At 40.2% G+C, this 17,581-nt stretch overlaps 2 protein-coding genes across 3 annotated transcripts in view; one reads left to right on the plus strand and one right to left on the minus strand.

Moving 5' to 3' along the window:
- PRICKLE1 (prickle planar cell polarity protein 1) overlaps positions 1 to 9,753 on the plus strand; it is a 65,685-nt gene extending 55,932 nt beyond the window's left edge. For both annotated transcript variants that reach the window (XM_030959361.1, XM_030959362.1), the window contains exons 2-8: positions 331 to 509; positions 2,767 to 2,880; positions 3,718 to 3,855; positions 4,331 to 4,534; positions 5,034 to 5,220; positions 5,360 to 6,223; positions 7,520 to 9,753. In XM_030959361.1, coding sequence (XP_030815221.1) covers positions 378 to 509; positions 2,767 to 2,880; positions 3,718 to 3,855; positions 4,331 to 4,534; positions 5,034 to 5,220; positions 5,360 to 6,223; positions 7,520 to 8,376 — 2,496 coding nt within the window. In that variant the 5' untranslated portion in view covers positions 331 to 377 and the 3' untranslated portion in view covers positions 8,377 to 9,753. The remainder of the gene's footprint in view (positions 1 to 330; positions 510 to 2,766; positions 2,881 to 3,717; positions 3,856 to 4,330; positions 4,535 to 5,033; positions 5,221 to 5,359; positions 6,224 to 7,519) is intronic.
- A 6,005-nt stretch (positions 9,754 to 15,758) lies between these two features.
- PPHLN1 (periphilin 1) overlaps positions 15,759 to 17,581 on the minus strand; it is a 60,769-nt gene continuing 58,946 nt past the window's right edge. The window contains exon 10 of the mRNA XM_030959649.1: positions 15,759 to 16,116. Coding sequence (XP_030815509.1) covers positions 15,907 to 16,116 — 210 coding nt within the window. The 3' untranslated portion in view covers positions 15,759 to 15,906. The remainder of the gene's footprint in view (positions 16,117 to 17,581) is intronic.

The following is a 17,581-nucleotide window of genomic DNA, read 5'->3' on the forward strand; positions in this document are numbered from 1 at the left end:
GAGTCTTTCCTAGATTTACCTAAATATATATATCCTGTGATGTGAAACAAGCAGGACTGTAAAAGGTGGCAAGTGTTAATACTGAAATACATTGTGGTTGCCAAAAGTGGTAATCTGTGCCTAGGCTTCTGGGATTTTTTTTCTTCAATAGTTTTATTTTCATAACTTTTTTGAGCACTTTTGAATTGCTTGTAGCAAGTTGTAATGTAGCATCACTAATTTATTGTTCTGGGCAACACAAGGAATACTAAACTGTTATAAGATCATTTACACTGATAATTAGTTGTTCATGTTCAAATATATTAAAGCTCTATTAATCTTTTTCTCCAGATCACTGCTTGATGAGCTGCAGCTGAAATATTTAACACTTCACACTTATGCCATTGGAGATGGAGCCCAAAGCCAATAACCTCATTTTTGGGTGTCAGCGAAGCTCAACCTCTGACGATGACTCTGGCTGTGCCTTGGAGGAATATGCCTGGGTCCCCCCAGGCCTCAGACCAGAGCAGGTACCAACCATGTTTCTGCATTTTAAAAATAAGCCTTGTAAGGACTGTCTGAGGGAGTGATATGCTGCCTCTGTAAGTCTAATTAAATTTCTTATAGTGTATAAAACTTTAATTCATGTAGAACTTTTCACTTCTTTTTTGTTTCCTGTCCAATGGGGCTGTGTGTAGGGAGCTTAAAGTTCTCAGCCCTGAGGAGTTTTATGTTCCAAAAAAGTTCCCAGTCAAGATTTTTCAAAAAGTATATGCTGCAGAGATATGTATTGCCCAGTAAAAGCAGCATAGAAGTTTGCTTTCTTTTTGAGAGAGGTTATTAGGTTAAATTAAAGCTCATGGTATACCTCATGACATTGTGCTCCCTGGCCAAGTATTTCACTGCACTTGTATGATTCTTTAAATAATTAGGCATTTGACATCTAGAGTATGGATGGTACGACAGCGCATATAAATGAAAGTGTTCAGTCACTGTGACAGGTAATAATGTATTTTACGCTTGTTTAAATAGTTGTATGGCTGCCATTTGTTCATGCCAGGATTCCTCTTGCATGGTGTCTGGAGCTGACACCTGTGGCTTGGTTGGGCTGTCCTTTCCCCTCTTTTCAGTCCCCTTTTTTCGAGCAACATCACATGGCAAGGGGAATATAAGTGAAAGTATTGATGACCAAGTTGCTCTGGGAGACCAGAATGAACTGCTCATGGTATTCATTCATGGTATTGATGATATTGCAACTGTGCTGAAGCTGTGTGCTCAGTAATATTCAGAACTCAAGACTTCAGTGTTAAGTGGCCAGGGTGGCTTTGCAACATCTGCTAAAGGAGGCAGAGCAATCCTGGCAAGCTTATACAGTCCATAGTTTAAGAAAGTGCAGAAGATGTCTCTTTTTTGCAATGCAGAAATTTTCTTAATAATGAGTAAAGTAACAAGTCAGCAGGAATTGCAAATAACAGGCTATTTTTAGGGCAACTCTTTTTATCACTTACTTAAGCATCTATAAGGATCCTGATGAATCAGACCTTAAGGCAAACAGTGAGCTAACATTCTGCCAGAACAATTAAATGCCCTAAAATATCCTCATAATCCCAGCTAGCCCAAACTCACCAAAGATGGGAGGACTTTAGGACTTTTCCCCCAGAAGGATTACTTATTTTGAGAACAGTGCAATAAACTTGAGAAAAGGGCATAAGCTATTTTTAAAGCTTCACTCTTTGCTGCATGTTATCTTCTCCTGGAGCATCCTGAAATATAGTCAGTAGCAAGTGGGCTTATAGTAGACTTCAGTTGTTTAAATTTTGGTTAAATGAAGAGCAAGTCATGTTTTGTACTACCTGTCTCTCATAATTCTGATTGCTTCCTGACTTAAGTGACTGATTAATGCCTTTTTCTCATCTGTCTTGCACAGTAATAAGCTGTTGACCTGAGCATTATTTAAATCGGTATGGCAAGTAATATTTTTGCCAATAGTCAGCTCTTACAGCCCCAGGCCTCGTGACAAGCTGGAAACTGCATAGGAAAAACAATAAATCTGTAGCTGTTCCACAAAAATATTTTTTGCCATTGGGCTTTGTCATAGTGTTCATTACAGCTTTCCTGTCATAATATTCTTCTGAAAAAAGAAAAAAAAAAAGAGTGGAGACTGATACAAAAACATTCATCTCGTGAAAATTTCCTGGTTAATTTGCATCTGATTGAAATGTGGCTGGATCCAGCCTCCTCCCAAGGGAAGGATGTTTCCACCTTCTTACCAAAGCCCACATGGAAGCAATGAAAGCTGATGCTTTGGGTGAACCTGATCAGCAGGAGACTACAAAACAGCTTTTGTCTCAACAATGTGTAAAATGCAGAGAGCAAATTAAATTTGTTTATATAGTGGCTGTTTTCTGGAAAGCTTCGTGCCTTGTGTGGTAAATTGCAGAGGGAAACTTAGAATTTCCATGGAGTTGTTGACCGGCCCTGAAGGGGGTGGGAATAATGAGAACATTAAATGTGCATAATTTATGATACCCCCCTAATTGTCACTGCAAATTGCATTCAAGAAAAGCAATTCAGCAGCTGGGTGCTAGTTTCATCAGAGACTTAAGGTTTGCTGAGCTGGTTCATCTGGGTCTTGTATTTTCAGCACAAACCCTGTCACAGTCTAATGCAGCATGGCCTCTTCTTCCTTAGTAAATGAGACCTGAGATAAAACAGTAGCCAAAGGACACTGGTAGTGCTTGGAGCCTGTGTGTCCCTGGGTCTGAACTCTGCATTTCTCCTGGTCAGGTCCAGCTGTATTTTGCCTGCTTGCCAGAGGAGAAGGTCCCTTATGTTAACAGCCCTGGAGAGAAACACCGGATTAAACAACTTCTCTATCAGCTGCCACCCCACGATAACGAGGTAAATGCAGAATTTAGGATGAACTGTCAGGGCTTGGGTCTCCCTGGCAGCTTTTCCGTGGAGAATTACCTGCCTGTGTATTTATTACAGGCCTAAACCATGGTCTGCAGTGGCATCTGAGCTATAAAGCAGCACGGTGTGTACACTGAGTCCATTGTTCAGCTGTCCGCTTGGCTTGTGTGCAGATAAGAGCTGTCTGGAAGGACACTGCCTTTGCTTGTTAGGGAGGCTGGTGTCACTGCAATAAACTTAACACAAGTTGGTTTTATAGTGTTTGCAGCCACCCACCAATTACCAGGAACCTACAAATTCCTGGAATTGCATTGTGGCGCACAAAAAGGATGCTTTGTGGTAGTAAAAGGTTTGCATCTCAGTTATGCAGTGTAATTTGGAGTAGAAGTGGAAATAACAAACAAGCTCTTTGTAAGGAAAGGGGCGGGGGTGTCAGTACTTAAGGTCTTGTGTATACTGCAACACTTAGTCGTGGGCACTTACCATAAATCTAAAGGACAATATTATGGCTGATTTAGGTTCATTCCGTTATTTTAGGTTAGCAGCAGACTTTGGGCTAGCTTCTAAAAATCTTTCTCTTGCCTAAACGACTCCTCAGTTTAGCATGGTGGGATGTTTCCTGTAATGAAAAAAAAATACCTCTCCATATTAATTTTGTGTTATGCCATATTACCTAGTATTAATGGTAGAGAAGGCAAGCAGGAAAAGTTTAATTATAATTGGCAGCATGCCTGATGAATTCCTTGCATATATGCATTTACTTACTCATCTGTTCCGTTAGAAGCTCAGTCTCTAATGTAAGTTCTCCTGTGTTTTCACTGGAAGGTGAGATACTGCCAGTCGCTAAGTGAAGAGGAAAAGAAGGAGCTGCAGATGTTCAGTTCTCAGCGCAAAAAGGAGGCACTGGGACGAGGCACTATTAAACTGCTCTCCAGAGCAGTGATGCATGCTGTTTGTGAGCAGGTAACATACATAGGCTACCTACAGGGCTGAATAATGTCAAACTACAGTATTTCAGTATTAAAATTTAAATTTACCTCTGTCTGTGTCTGAAAACAACAACAACAAAAGATTACTTTTGAAACTGCATGGAAGAAGAAAGAAGGTAGTGCTTGCTTAAGCAACCTTTGATACTACCGGGAATGAACTGAGTCTTTGATATATTTCCTACTCAAAAAAAAACCCTAATGCTAACTCATATTAAAGTAAAAGCAGACATACGCTTTAAAATGTTATTTTGTATAAAATAAACTTATATTCGCAGAAGGTTCATTGAGATGCAGTTCATCTAGACCAAAACTGATAATTTTTTTTTTTTCCTTTTGTCAGAATTTTGTAATAAAATTTCATATTGGGTTTTGTGTTTTAACTTAGTTTAAATGCAAGAAGCTAGTAGTTTTGGATGGCAAGTGTGTTCACATTCTGGGTTTGTTCCTAGTGCGGTACAAAAGTCAATGGCGGTGAAGTTGCAGTTTTTGCCTCAAGAGCTGGGCCTGGTGTGTGCTGGCATCCCTCCTGTTTTGTGTGCTTCACATGCAATGAGCTTCTTGTTGACCTTATCTACTTCTACCAAGATGGAAAAATTCACTGTGGCAGACACCACGCTGAGCTTCTCAAACCTCGATGTTCAGCCTGCGATGAGGTACAGAATTCACATTTTACAGCCAAGCTACACTCCTGTGGTTCAGTTCACAAACTGCATCGCTTCGGAAATTCCTAACTCCAGATGCAGTCACTTAAGAAGTCAGGACTCTGCTGCATAGATGTGTTTGAAAGCTGAGGGATATTTAATTTCTTGTCAAACTGGAAATACTATAAGCAATAAGATGGTATTTAGAAAGCAAACACCTGTTTGTGTTTAGAATTGAACATTTTCAAATATTACAAAATATTATCCTTATAGAAGCTTCTTTAATGGTTGAGTTCTGGGGTTCCTTTTTTTTTGGCTGTAGAATGTACTGTTTTTCTTTCTTTTTATTTTCGTTGTGGGAGATTGTTGTTTCTATCTTTGTATTCAAAAGGGAGCAAAATAAAAATAAATTTTGTGTGTGAACTGCAGAGTTAGGATATTTTACATGCTCTAACTCCCAAGGTGAGGTTTAGGCCACTTAACTAAAAGTATCGTTTTTATCTCTGAAAAGATAATTTTTGCTGACGAGTGCACAGAAGCTGAAGGTCGCCACTGGCACATGAAACACTTCTGTTGCCTCGAGTGTGAAACAATCCTGGGTGGACAGAGATACATCATGAAGGATGGGCGCCCATTCTGCTGTAACTGTTTCGAATCGCTCTATGCAGAATACTGTGAGACCTGCGGGGAACACATTGGTAAGTGTGTCCTTTTTAAGCATAAAACTTACAAATTAAGGGAAAGCCAATTTATGAAATTATTTCACATTCCAGACATATGAATTCTGCAAGTAATTTTTTGGAGAGACCCAGAGCATTGCTTTTTCTCTCTTTCCAGGTGTTGACCATGCTCAGATGACCTATGACGGACAGCACTGGCATGCTACAGAAACTTGCTTTTCTTGTGCTCAGTGCAAGACCTCTTTGCTTGGCTGCCCTTTTCTGCCAAAGCAAGGGCAGATTTACTGTTCAAAAACCTGCAGCCTGGGAGAGGACGTTCATGCCTCCGACTCTTCTGATTCTGCATTTCAGTCGGCTCGATCCAGAGATTCCCGTAGGAGCGTCCGCATGGGAAAGAGCAGCCGGTCGGCCGACCAGTGCCGCCAGTCTCTCCTCCTGTCGCCGGCCCTCAATTACAAATTTCCTGGCCTTTCAGACAATGCTGATGATACTCTTTCTCGTAAGCTGGATGATTTGAGTCTTTCAAGGGAAGAGGCAGGCTTTGTTAATGAAGACTTCTGGAAGGGAAGAGTAGAGCAAGACATGCCTGAAGACTCTGAAGAATGGGCTGAACATGAAGACTACATGACCCAACTTCTTCTGAAGTTTGGTGATAAAAGCCTCTTCCAGCAACCCACTGAAGTAGACATTAGATCAAGTGAACACTGGATTTCTGATAGCATGGTCAAGAGCAAGTTGGACTTGAAAAAAAATAATCCAAGCCTAGCAAGTAAGAAGTATCAATCAGACATGTACTGGGCCCAGTCACAAGATGGGTTGGGAGACTCTGCATATGGCAGCCACCCAGGCCCTGCCAGCAGCAGGAAAATCCAGGAGCTAGACATGGAACACGGGGCCTCAGGATACAAACACGACCAAGCACCATGGTATGGAGGTTCACTGGAATGTTTGTCTGATCTGAAACAGCAAGAACAAAGTGTTCGAGACTCAATGGATTCCTTGGCTTTGTCTAACATAACAGGTAATGGGGAAATCAATTAATGGTTTTGATGGAGAGGTCAACAAAAGCATGTGTGTTGGAATATTTTGAAGGAAAATTTTTCATTTTAGTGATTTCTAGAAAGCTTTAGTATCAAGAGGTGCATGTAAAGTAGGCAGCTGCTTTTATCAAGCCCATAATCTTTTACAGGATATGTTTCTGCTACTTAAATCCTGTTAGATTCTTTTTTTCTTTTGAATTCTCTTTTTTTTGCTTTAAGCAATGATGTTAAACAGAATAAGAACAGTCTTCAACTACACATTTATTATATACAAACCACTGCTTTAAGCAAATTACTATTTTTCCATACCATATGTATAAGAAGTTGCATTATATTAAAGATAATATTAAAGATAAAGATGATATTAAAGATAATCTACATATCTACAAACACTTTAGATAACTTCCTGATTTGCTCGTAAAAATATGTAGAAAATCTGAAAGGATGGTAAATTTCTAAGCCTTAGGCAATTAGGTTTGTGAGATTTATTTTTCCCCACTGGCTAAAGGGAAACTGATAACACACTTTTGTGAACCTCCTTGTCAAACGTGACTTTATCCCCCAAAGGGATAGAGTGTGTGCTAACCTGCCCCTCCTATTTCTGTACAAAAAGCCCAAACCTGGCAGTTAAGACCCATTTGAAAAGCTGTCCAGTCATCATCTCCTTTCCTTTCCTCCTGTAAACCAAATTAGTGCAGGTGCTTGTCTAGCTGAGGCCCAACCACAGGCTGGCTGCATTTGCCAAGCAGCAATGAAGGAACTGAGGAGGGGAGCTTGGTTCAGGGGGCACGGAAGGAGGAGGTACTGGAGGTGTTGCACCTGGGACCATCAAGGGGCATGTAACGGTTTTGATGATTTTTTGAGAGTAAGGATCCTTCTTTGCAAGGCAGTAAGCTTGTCTTCCCTGTTGCAACAGCTGGAACATGAATTTGGCAACACTAGAAATGTGACATATTTTAGCCTTAAGAATGGCAAGCAGAATAATTTTAAGTAATCTTTTTTTATTAAAAGGCATACCTGTATGTATGTTTCAAAATTTTCATCCCACTGAACTTCTGTTCTTGATGTCCTCATGACAGCTAATTCTTTGGTCATCAGAGTTAATAGTTAAATGTTTTAAGTCAAAACAAAGCTTATTCTGCTATGAAGGGAGTGGTTTTGGTAATAGTTAAAAAAAAACACTTAGTAACAAGACATGTTTCATATTTTGTTATGATACTTATCTCTTTGGTATTCCTCTCATTTTCTTTTTCCTCCTTTCTCCATTCCCACCACAGGGGCTTCAATGGATGGAGAAGGCAAGCCACGGCCATCTCCCTACTCTTTGCAAACTTTCCCAGAACTGGAGGTGGAGGACTGTGAGAAGATGAGCAACATGGGAACTCTGAATTCTTCAATGCTCCATCGGAGCACTGAGTCCTTGAAGAGCCTGAGCTCAGAGTTGTGTCAGGAAAAAGTGTTGCCAGAGGAAAAGCCAGTGCATGTGCCTGTACTGAGACGATCTAAATCCCAGTCTAGACCACAACAAGTGAAGTTCTCAGATGATGTTATTGATAATGGAAGTTATGAGAATCTTGAAATACGTCAGCCTCCCATGAGTGAAAGGACTCGTAGGCGTGTTTACCATTTCGAAGAGCGTGGAAGTCGGCCTTCTCACCACCGCAGGAGAAGTAGGAAGTCTCGTTCAGATAATGCACTTAATTTGGCCACAGAAAGAAGATGCTCTCCGAGAGAGAGATTTCGTTATTACTTCCCTCAGGATCATGAAAAATTTATTCAGAATAGAAGCTCACGTGAGCTTCGGGCCTATATCCAAAATGCAGAGCTGTACGGACAATATGCCCATACCAGGTCTGACTATGCGCTGCGGAATCAGGTGGTTGATAAGTTCTTTGGATTGTATGGGGAGGAAGATGACTCCTGGTGTTCAACTTCATCCTCATCATCTGATTCTGAAGAGGAAGGATATTTTCTAGGACAGCCAATCCCACAGCCACGGTCATTAAGATATCCATACTATACAGATGATCTTTCTGGTCCAACTACTGCGTTATCCAGTTCTCAGTTTGGACAAAGGACAACCAAATCAAAGAAGAAGAGGGGACACAAAGGAAAAAATTGTATTATATCTTAATTAATTACTTGTATTTCTTAATTGGGAGGACCAGTCAATTCTGTAGCTACAGTGTGAACCACACCTTTTTTATATTAATAATTGTACTTAGGCAAGTTGCTGAAGTTCATAATGCTTTGCCACTGTAAATGATAACCGTGCCAGAGTTTACATTGTAAAAGTAACATTCAGAAATGTCACCATGCCAAATGATCTGCTCAGATACTGCTAGGTCTACATACTGTGTTTCAGCTGTCAAAATACTGCAGTAACACTGCAGTTCTTAATACAGAGGTTTTGTAGACATTTTATTTTATGCTCACTATTCACCTATGTTGAATTATCTGAGAGTGAGGATTTGACAAAGATGAATAAATGAAAATGTCAGTCCTGTGCTGTAGCTATAGACACACAGGGTACTCTTTGACTTCTTCCTCTTGCTGCCAAGAAAAAGGCTCTATACTGTGCCCTTTCTTCATTGATAAAGCTCACTCTTCCTTATTCAAGTTTCCATACAAAAACTGGATTCTTTTTATTTGGGAAAATGCTCCTTAAGAAAGCAAAAATCATAATGTGGGAGCTGAAATGCTTGAAGCCTTGATGTATCCTAAAGCAGCAGTGAATGTTTTGTACATTTAACTTTCATGGTTTTTCCTCTACAATTTTTTGAGAAAGTGTGAGGTGGCTAGTTTTGGTTTGGGGTTTTTTCATGCCTGTTTAAAGGAAGATATTAATTCAGCTTCTGGAACTGGACGTAGCTGCCAATGAGTGGTGATGTTTTTTCTGCCATGCCCCCCACTCCTCAGCAGTGAGAGAGGTACCACTGCTGGAGTCCTTTGCTCAGGCATGTAACCCCATTTAAGTCAATGGATCTACTTACGTAACAAGTATTTTCATATGGGCTTAAAGGATTAGGCTCCAGAATTGTGTCTTTTCACATGCATTATCCAGGTTTTAAAATGTATTAGCTGCAATTCTAAGTAAAAAAAAAGTTGATATTTATAATGTAGTATTTCATAGGCTTAAATGTATTCATAATTTAACAGTGCAAATACTAATGTACATATTGTACAGTTAAAATTTTAAAATCTGAATATTTTTATATCCCTGAATTTGAAGAAGTTTGTTACAATATCAAACTAGATTTGTTAGGGGTTTAACAGCAGTGTTATGGATGAAATATTGCTTGTATTTTAGTCAGGGGGTTTAAGTTGAAAAATGTTCAGTGCAAAACAGCTTAAGTTTGTCTACTAGGTATTAAAAGCTCTGTATGCATGGTGGGGCTATGTAAATACTCTCTACAGCCCTCTTAATCTTGCAAGTATTATTTATGGGTCAAGCAAAATGTAAACTATATAAATGTAAAAACCACACAAGCTTGGAATATATCATTACAACCAGTATGCAACTCCTGTGGACGTGGATTTTTTTATTATTGTTCCCCCTCCTTCCCCAAAAATAATTTCTGAAGTTTGCTTACCTAAAGGAAGAGAGATACTGAGTGGTTCTAGAAGGCAAGCTGGAAAAAACTATAAAGTAGGAGGTAATCACAGTAGTTGCCTTGAACTCCAGATATGGAGCAGGAACTATTTAAAGTTATAATAAACTTCTTCCACTGTTTTAAATAAAGGGCAGGAATTTCTTAACAGTGATATCCACTAATTAAGATAGTTCCATTTCACAGGCTTTTTTTTTTCATAAGAAGCATCTATTATTTCATTCATTTCGTTTCTTCAGGTGGGCAGAAAGCCAATGGCTTTAGCATTTTGCTAAGCTTGGCCTTCTTGAGGATAGAGAAGTGTGGAAACAAAAGCAGCTAGATGTAAGGGAGGGAATGAACATGAGCACTGGTTTGGACCAAAGAAAATCGGGCTATTGCTAAGGGTGATCAGACTAGCAGTTAATTGCTTGTCTTTTTCAGGGTAAAATGAGCAGAGGTGGTACTCACCACATAGGTCACTTTCCCAGCACACACAGGTTTTGTGGAGGTGGAAGCTGATCAAAGCCATGCCTGGGTGCCTCGTGGGCTGCTTCCATCTGGCTGCTGCGGGGCTCAGGCAGCTTTCCTAGCAGCCATGTGCCTGCTGGGCTCAAGTATGCTACAGCCACCACACTGGCAGGGCTTACGGGGCTGGAGATGCTGACTTGCTCATAACCTCCCCCGGGATGCTCCAAGGATGATTAGGACCTTCCACTCTCACCTGAGTTTCCAAAAATGGGAAACCAGGATCCTCAGAAACAAAATGCTGTGCCACTACCGCTGTGTCACATGTTGGAGACATGGAGAAATGTCTCCACAAGTAACTCTTCTGATGCCACACCATCTCCTGAGATGCAGCAGATGTACTCTCCCAAACTGTAGTACATTATGGAAAATTACAGTTCTCCTAGATTGTTAACTGCTTCTTAATACTTTCTTTTTTTAAAAAAGTTTAAAGATAACTATACAACTTTATTTTTTTCAGCTTGACATACACAGTATTTTACTATTTTTGACAACTTCTTATGAGAAATAGCTCTAATTGATTCCTCCACCTTGAAGAAAATTATATGGAATATAGTGTCTGTGACCAGCACAAGACTCAGATACAGTCACAAAAGCTCTAAAGTGTGGTTAGTGTTACTGGAAGTATTACCTATATTCCTGGAGGGGATATAGGGAGCATATACCCTGGTAGGCACCTAAGCATGACGCAGCTCCTTACTCACTACCCCCAGTGGGATGGGGGAGAGAAAAATAAGAAAACTCATGGGCTGAGCTGAAGACCATTTAATAGATAAAAACAAACTCCAAACAGAAAACCTGAAGTGATACCAAAAAACCCACTAGCTCAGCACTAGCCAATAAATACCCAGCCTGTCCTTGAACAGCAGCAGCCCTGGCAAACTCCTCGCCCCCATCCATAGTTTTATATGCCAAGCATGATTCCCTATCACCTGTGGTCAGTTGGGATCAGCTGTCCTGGCTGTGTTTCCTCCCAGCATCTTGTGCACTCCCACCCTCCTCACTGGTGGGGTGGGCTGAGAGGCAGAAAAGGCCTTGACTCTGGGTAAGCTTTGCTCAGCAATAGCTAAAACACCCCTGTGTTACCACCACGTTTCCAGGAAAAACCGGAAGCACAGCACCACTGTACCAGCCTTCATGAAGAACATTTAACTCCATCCCAGCCACACCCAGTACAACCTTCCTGACGGTAAAAAATACTAAGGTAAAACTTCATCCTCATCAAAATTGAAAATCTTGCAGACAAGAGGGTGACAAGGATTTGGTCCTTCTCTGATACCTGGCATTACCTCCTTTCATGTCAATAGTAGTTTTGTTGATGATTTTCACCTTTACTGCTCACATTGTCACTCAAAGCTGCCAACTCACCCAAGTGAGGTTACAGAAATAACCACTTCAGTCTCGACAGACAGCACCAAATTTCCAGACTCCTCCAATTTCCACCTACTTTTTAATTTTTTAAGGGTATCTGCAACATTAAGAAGTGCTAGGAGTAATTTCTGTTTTCAGGAGCTCTGAAGGTGACAAATTAAATTCCTCCATCACAGCATGTTTCCTTCCCCCAGTGCTCTTCCTACAGCTTTCCAGAGCCCCATTGAAGCTGACTACTAGAATAGGGACATTTTTTTACATGACGTGAAATTAATCCAAAATACATACTCGTAAAGCAAGCAAGAATAAAAGCCATGTTTCTTCCTTAAGTTAAGTGACTTCCATATTATATTTTACTTACATCAACTGAAAGCGTACATCAAAAAATGTTGAATGCAAACATTCAACACAATGACAGGTATTATATAGAAAATCAGTTACTCATCACTTAGAAATGTGAATTAAACCTTTCACAGAAATAGCACTTACAAAAAAGTCAAAAGACTCCCTCGGTCACAAGTAGAGTTTAATCAATTTAAAAAAAAATCAGATTAAGCAAATTATTAGGCATAGTGAATGGTGTTACCTCAGGCTGGCAGCTGGTCACCAGTGGGATTCCACAGGGCTCAGTTTCAGGGCCAGTGCTCTTGGATGGAGATAGACAAGTCAAATGTCCATTGAGTGAGTTTGCTGATGATACTAAATTGAGAGGAGCTGTGGACTCCCTCAGGAGCAGAGAAGTCCTGCAGAGAGATCTGAACAGACTAAGGAGGAGCTGGGAGGCAATGACCAGCTGCATGAAGTTTAACAAGGGCAAGAGCCACATTCACCACCTGGGACAGGACAGTCCTGATTACCTGTAAAACTTAGGGAATGAGGAGTTGGATAGCAGCCCTGCAGAAAAAGACCTGGAGGTCCTGGTTGATGCCAAATTATGCTCAAATCAGCAGTGCCCTGGCAGCCAGGAGGGCCACCCCTGTCCTGGAGGGCATCAGGCACAGCATCACCAGCCAAGCAAGGGAGGGGATTGTCCTGCTCTGCTCTGCACTGGGGCAGCCTCACCTCAAGTGCTGGGGGCAGTTTTAGGTACCACAATATAAGGATATGAATGTACGTGTGTGCGCAGAGTAGCATGATCAAGGTGGTGAAAGGAGGACCCTGAATGAGACTGAGGGGTGACCTCACTGCATTCTACAGGTTCCTCAAGGTGGGCAGCAGAGGGGCAGGCAATGAATTCTCTCTGGTGCCCAGTGACAGGACTCAAGGAAATGGAATGAATCTGCATCAGGGGAAGTTCAGCTTGGACATGAGAGGATGGTTAGTCACTGGAACAGGCTCCACAGGAAAGTGGTACAGCCCCAAGCCTCCCAGAGTTCAAGGAGCATATGGACAATGCTCCTAGTGGTTCAGTGAGGAGCAGGGAGTTGGACTCAACCAACACTACAGGTCCCTTCCAACTTGAGATATTCTATGATTCTGTGAGTGTAAACTTAGGCCTTACTTTACAGAAAAGCACTTAAAAACTTGGATACTTTTATAACAGTAAACTTAATCAGGCTTCTAACAAAGGAAACTCCTAACAAACTGTACAGTAACAATGGCAATTTTTAATAAAAATATATTACACACAATTTTATTATTTTTCCATTAGCATTTCTAACCCAAAGTAGAAACTCAGATGTAACATCCTGAAGGCTCTCAGTCCTGTAGACAAGTAGTGAAGTGCTGTAGTTATGCTTCTGCATCAGAGAAGACTTCGACTGATCTCAGTAAACCAGGCTGTTGCCAGAAGGAGTGGATCGGGTCTTACTGCTATGTCACAACAGCTTGCCTCTCTTCTCTCTCCCTCCCCAAATCCTGTAGGATCCATGAGCTGATTCCCACTTACTGTGCAGCCCACACAATCCCAGTTGCAGGTCATCTCCTTGAAGCAATGTGAACTCTCAGAAAACAAGAAAAGCCAACTGCAAAACCTCCCCTTACTGACATGAGAACTAACCAGGCATCTCAGGAATCTGATACAATACATATTTAATATGCCATATCAAGATTTGCATGTGTAAGATGCTGTGATACATACAGTACCTTGTACATGCCAAATCATTGCTACTTTGTGTTTCTGCACACCATTCTGATGAAATCTGGAAATAGTGGGTTTGGTTATTAGTCCTTTTACAGAGTTTCACATGTTCTAAATGCAATGTATACAAAACAATCATGCTTATAACTTACCTCCTTGTGATTATGACTCACATTATCACTTTCCTAAAATGCTCATAAAAAACCAGTACCTTAATAAATGTGTTCGTCAGGATCCACTGCATCCAAAATATTTTTCACTGGGAACCTCTTGGCTTTCCTCAATCACTGTTCCCAAACTGCAGGTTGTTCTATCAGGTCAAAAGTGGTGCTGGACACTAACCAGAACCACCTAGGCTTGAAGTGATAGTGAAATTGAGGACTTAGGGATAAGCTTTGTGTTCCACCTAACTGAAAGCCACCTGGTCTCTAAGGCTGCAATGTAAGATGTAACCAGAAGTATGAATTCTATCACCAGCTGTTGAAACCAGGTGGAGCAGTGTTCTTTATCTCTTCCATAACCCATCCCTCATAACTCTGGGGGGGATATCCTGTTAATGAGCCAGCTGTTAAAACCAGGTGAGGCAGTTTTCTTTATCTCTTCCAGGACCCATCCTCAGTCCAGGGAGATCTCTTTTGTTAAGGGGCCACTGAGTCTCACTGCATGACTGAAAATTACACCATCCCATCGTGAGATGCTCCACCCAGGGGGAGGAGCCAAGCATTCCTACCTAGATAAAAATCTGAGATGTGGAATACCAGAGGAGCCTTTTTCCACTGAATTCCCAGAGGAAGACCAGGCCCGTCTACACCACCACTGGACCTTCAGAGGAAAACTACACCCTCCTACAGGACCATGGCTTCAACAGAACCACATGTGTCACTCCAGGAGGACGGCAGCCACCATTTAATCAGACTGCTACCAACACACTGACCAACAGGGTGTTAGGTTGTATTCTGACTCTGTCAGTGTTGTTTTGTATCTCTGCATTTTTATTTTCATCTTCCTAGTAAAGAGCTGTTATTCCTATTCCCATATCTTTGCCTGAAAGCCCCTTAATTTCAGAAGTAAAATAATTCAGAGGGAGGGGGTTTACATTTTCCATTTCAAGAGAGGTTCCTGCCTTCTTAGCAGACACCTGTCTTTTCAAACCAAGATACCTGGGTTTACTGAAGAGATGGTCCTGCTCACTTTCCTTGTCCATCCTTGACACCCCAATTCCTGCTCCTTCTTAAAGCTGGAAATAAAGATTACACACAGCCTCCTTACTGTTAAAACTGATGGATGAAAAGGCTTGAGAAGTTGTAAGTGGGGAGAGCAACAGAGTAGGAAAAGTGACCTTTCCCTGCTCAGTGGCTGCCCACAGCTACAATCTGTACAGTGTAGTTAAAAACAGAGCAAACAGTAACAAAAAATGGAATCCATCCTACATAATACTGCTTACTAGTAGTGAGTCATGATATGGAAAACACCAAAATTTAAAAGGCATTTTGTGGAACCTGCAATTAGAACAAAAGTACAGCACTTTTTACATCAAATAGTTAATTACTCTGGCAGTCAGAAACTAGAGATAAACCCTAGTGTAATTTTACAGAATTCATCTGATTTTTTAAATTAAACCAGACTAAATAATTTATATCATAATTGTGACCAATTTTGCAAGTTTTCCCTTCCTATAGTATGTATGATAACAAGACATATTTGTGCATAACTTGAGGAATGAGAGCGGCTTCATGTAATTTTAATAAAAAATACAATGTTTCAAGTTACACTTGTAAGCATCAAAACGTAAGTGTACATACATCAGACTGATCATTTTTTCCAAGGTAACTGTATAAGGTTTCAAAAACAGTTTGTTGCTTTACAGCATTTTTGAAAAGAACATCCTTTCAAAGGAATACATGTGAACAAGAACAGGTAGGATGAATACAATCGTGGAGACCACAGTGGACAAGGGAACAGCCACCTGAGCTACTGGAAAGGAGCACAGGCCTTGGGTTCAAACCTCGAACAAAAGTTCCTCTTTCCCCACGAAAAGCAGATTTATGTACTATGGCAGACACAATGCAGAGGATCTAAAAGCATATTTTTGTCCTTAGTATGAGCCCTCTTTGAAGGGCTCTGATCCATCTTGGTTGGCAGCATCATACTGAGCAATGAAATGTTTGAGTTCTTCAATGCATCGCTCACCTATTTCATGCAAATTCTGCCTCAGGGCAAACTGAATGGACTTCTCTAATGATGGATCTTTATCAATTAGCATCTTCACTACCATGCCAAAGGTTTCACAGTCTTGTCTGTAGACCTAGAAACAACACATTTCAGAAAATTATTAAATGCAAAAGTCGTTACGTTAGCACGTTATTTACATTAGCCCTTATTGAGTTAGATCCAAATGTAACAAAGGATATTGGATTTAACGTGAATTTCAGCTGTAAAACTTACTGACCATTTCCTCTCTTCTGACCTGTGCTAATAAAAATGTAACTAGCTCAGCACTATCTGGGTACCAAAAATAACTTTTATAAGGTGAAACACCATAATAGCGAAATGCAGTTCCCCTTGCAGCAAAATTTAATAAATAACAGTAAAGCAAAGTACAAATGCTAAACCAGATTTTCTTTTCATTTCAATATATTTAAAACTGTGAAATGTCTAGCAATCTCAATCTTCATACAAAGCACCAATAATTTCATTTGTAATCCTTCCTAATACTTCAAATATAAATTCTGTTTAAATAATTTCACCAAATTTTGTTTGTTTATTGGATATCTGTTTCTTCTAGAACTCCTTGACAAAGAAGACTTTAATTAGTTTGGATGCTTTTAATCACTAAGGATTTAAGAAGTCCTGGCAGTGATTTACCTGAACCTATCTGACCTTCTCCCACAAAGAATGGAGAGTTTGCAAGTTAGTCAGTCATACACCACATTTGAGGTGAACTAACTTTTCATTATCTCTGCAACTGTTTTTCAGCAACAAACATATGCATATGCATAAATTAAAATAAAATAAACATATGCATAATAAACACATGCATAAATTGCATACTCTTCTGCAATTTCCAAAGCAAGTCAGTATGTTTCAAATCTTCTTCCAAATTCCATCTAAGTTTATTCATCTGAACACCCAGCAAAAAAGGAACTTCTCAAAGTCTTCCAACTGCCAGATGCAACTCATTTTCAAACCTCTTAGGCCAATTTCCATTTAGAAAATACATTCACTTTTTGACTGAAGATAAGTAAGTTTTCTATCTCCATACATCTTTTTTTGAGGAAAAAAAGCTAAAATGTTGATATTCTTCCAAGTATGATTATCTTTTGGTATTGTCTGCTTGTCTTAGAGATGTGCAACCCTTTCACATTTATCTGTATTGTAGACAGAAATGATACAACTGTATGTAAGCAATTCCCCTCTACTAAAAGCAAAATAAAAAACCAAACAAAGCACACCCATCCCTCCCCCAGTGAAAATTCACCTTAAGAGCCCATTCATAAGAACCAGTCTGAGGTCAGCTCAAGCATCTTCATGTCAGAAAAACAGCAAAAACCCCAACATTCTGTACAAAACTGAACTATTCTTAGAAACACAATGATTATCACAATACCTTTAACGAAGATAATTCTTAAATGCTTAATAGCATAGTCTAGGAAAACAGCTTAAGATCAGACCCACTTTTCAAACACTGGCTGGCAAATAAGAGAGAACCTTTTGGAAGGAACTAAACTTCAGTGGAGAGTAACAAGTCAAAAAGAAGAGTGTAGCCCAAA

The sequence above is a fragment of the Camarhynchus parvulus genome, chromosome 1A (genome assembly GCF_901933205.1).
Source record: "Camarhynchus parvulus chromosome 1A, STF_HiC, whole genome shotgun sequence".
NCBI classification, from domain to species: domain Eukaryota; kingdom Metazoa; phylum Chordata; class Aves; order Passeriformes; family Thraupidae; genus Camarhynchus; species Camarhynchus parvulus.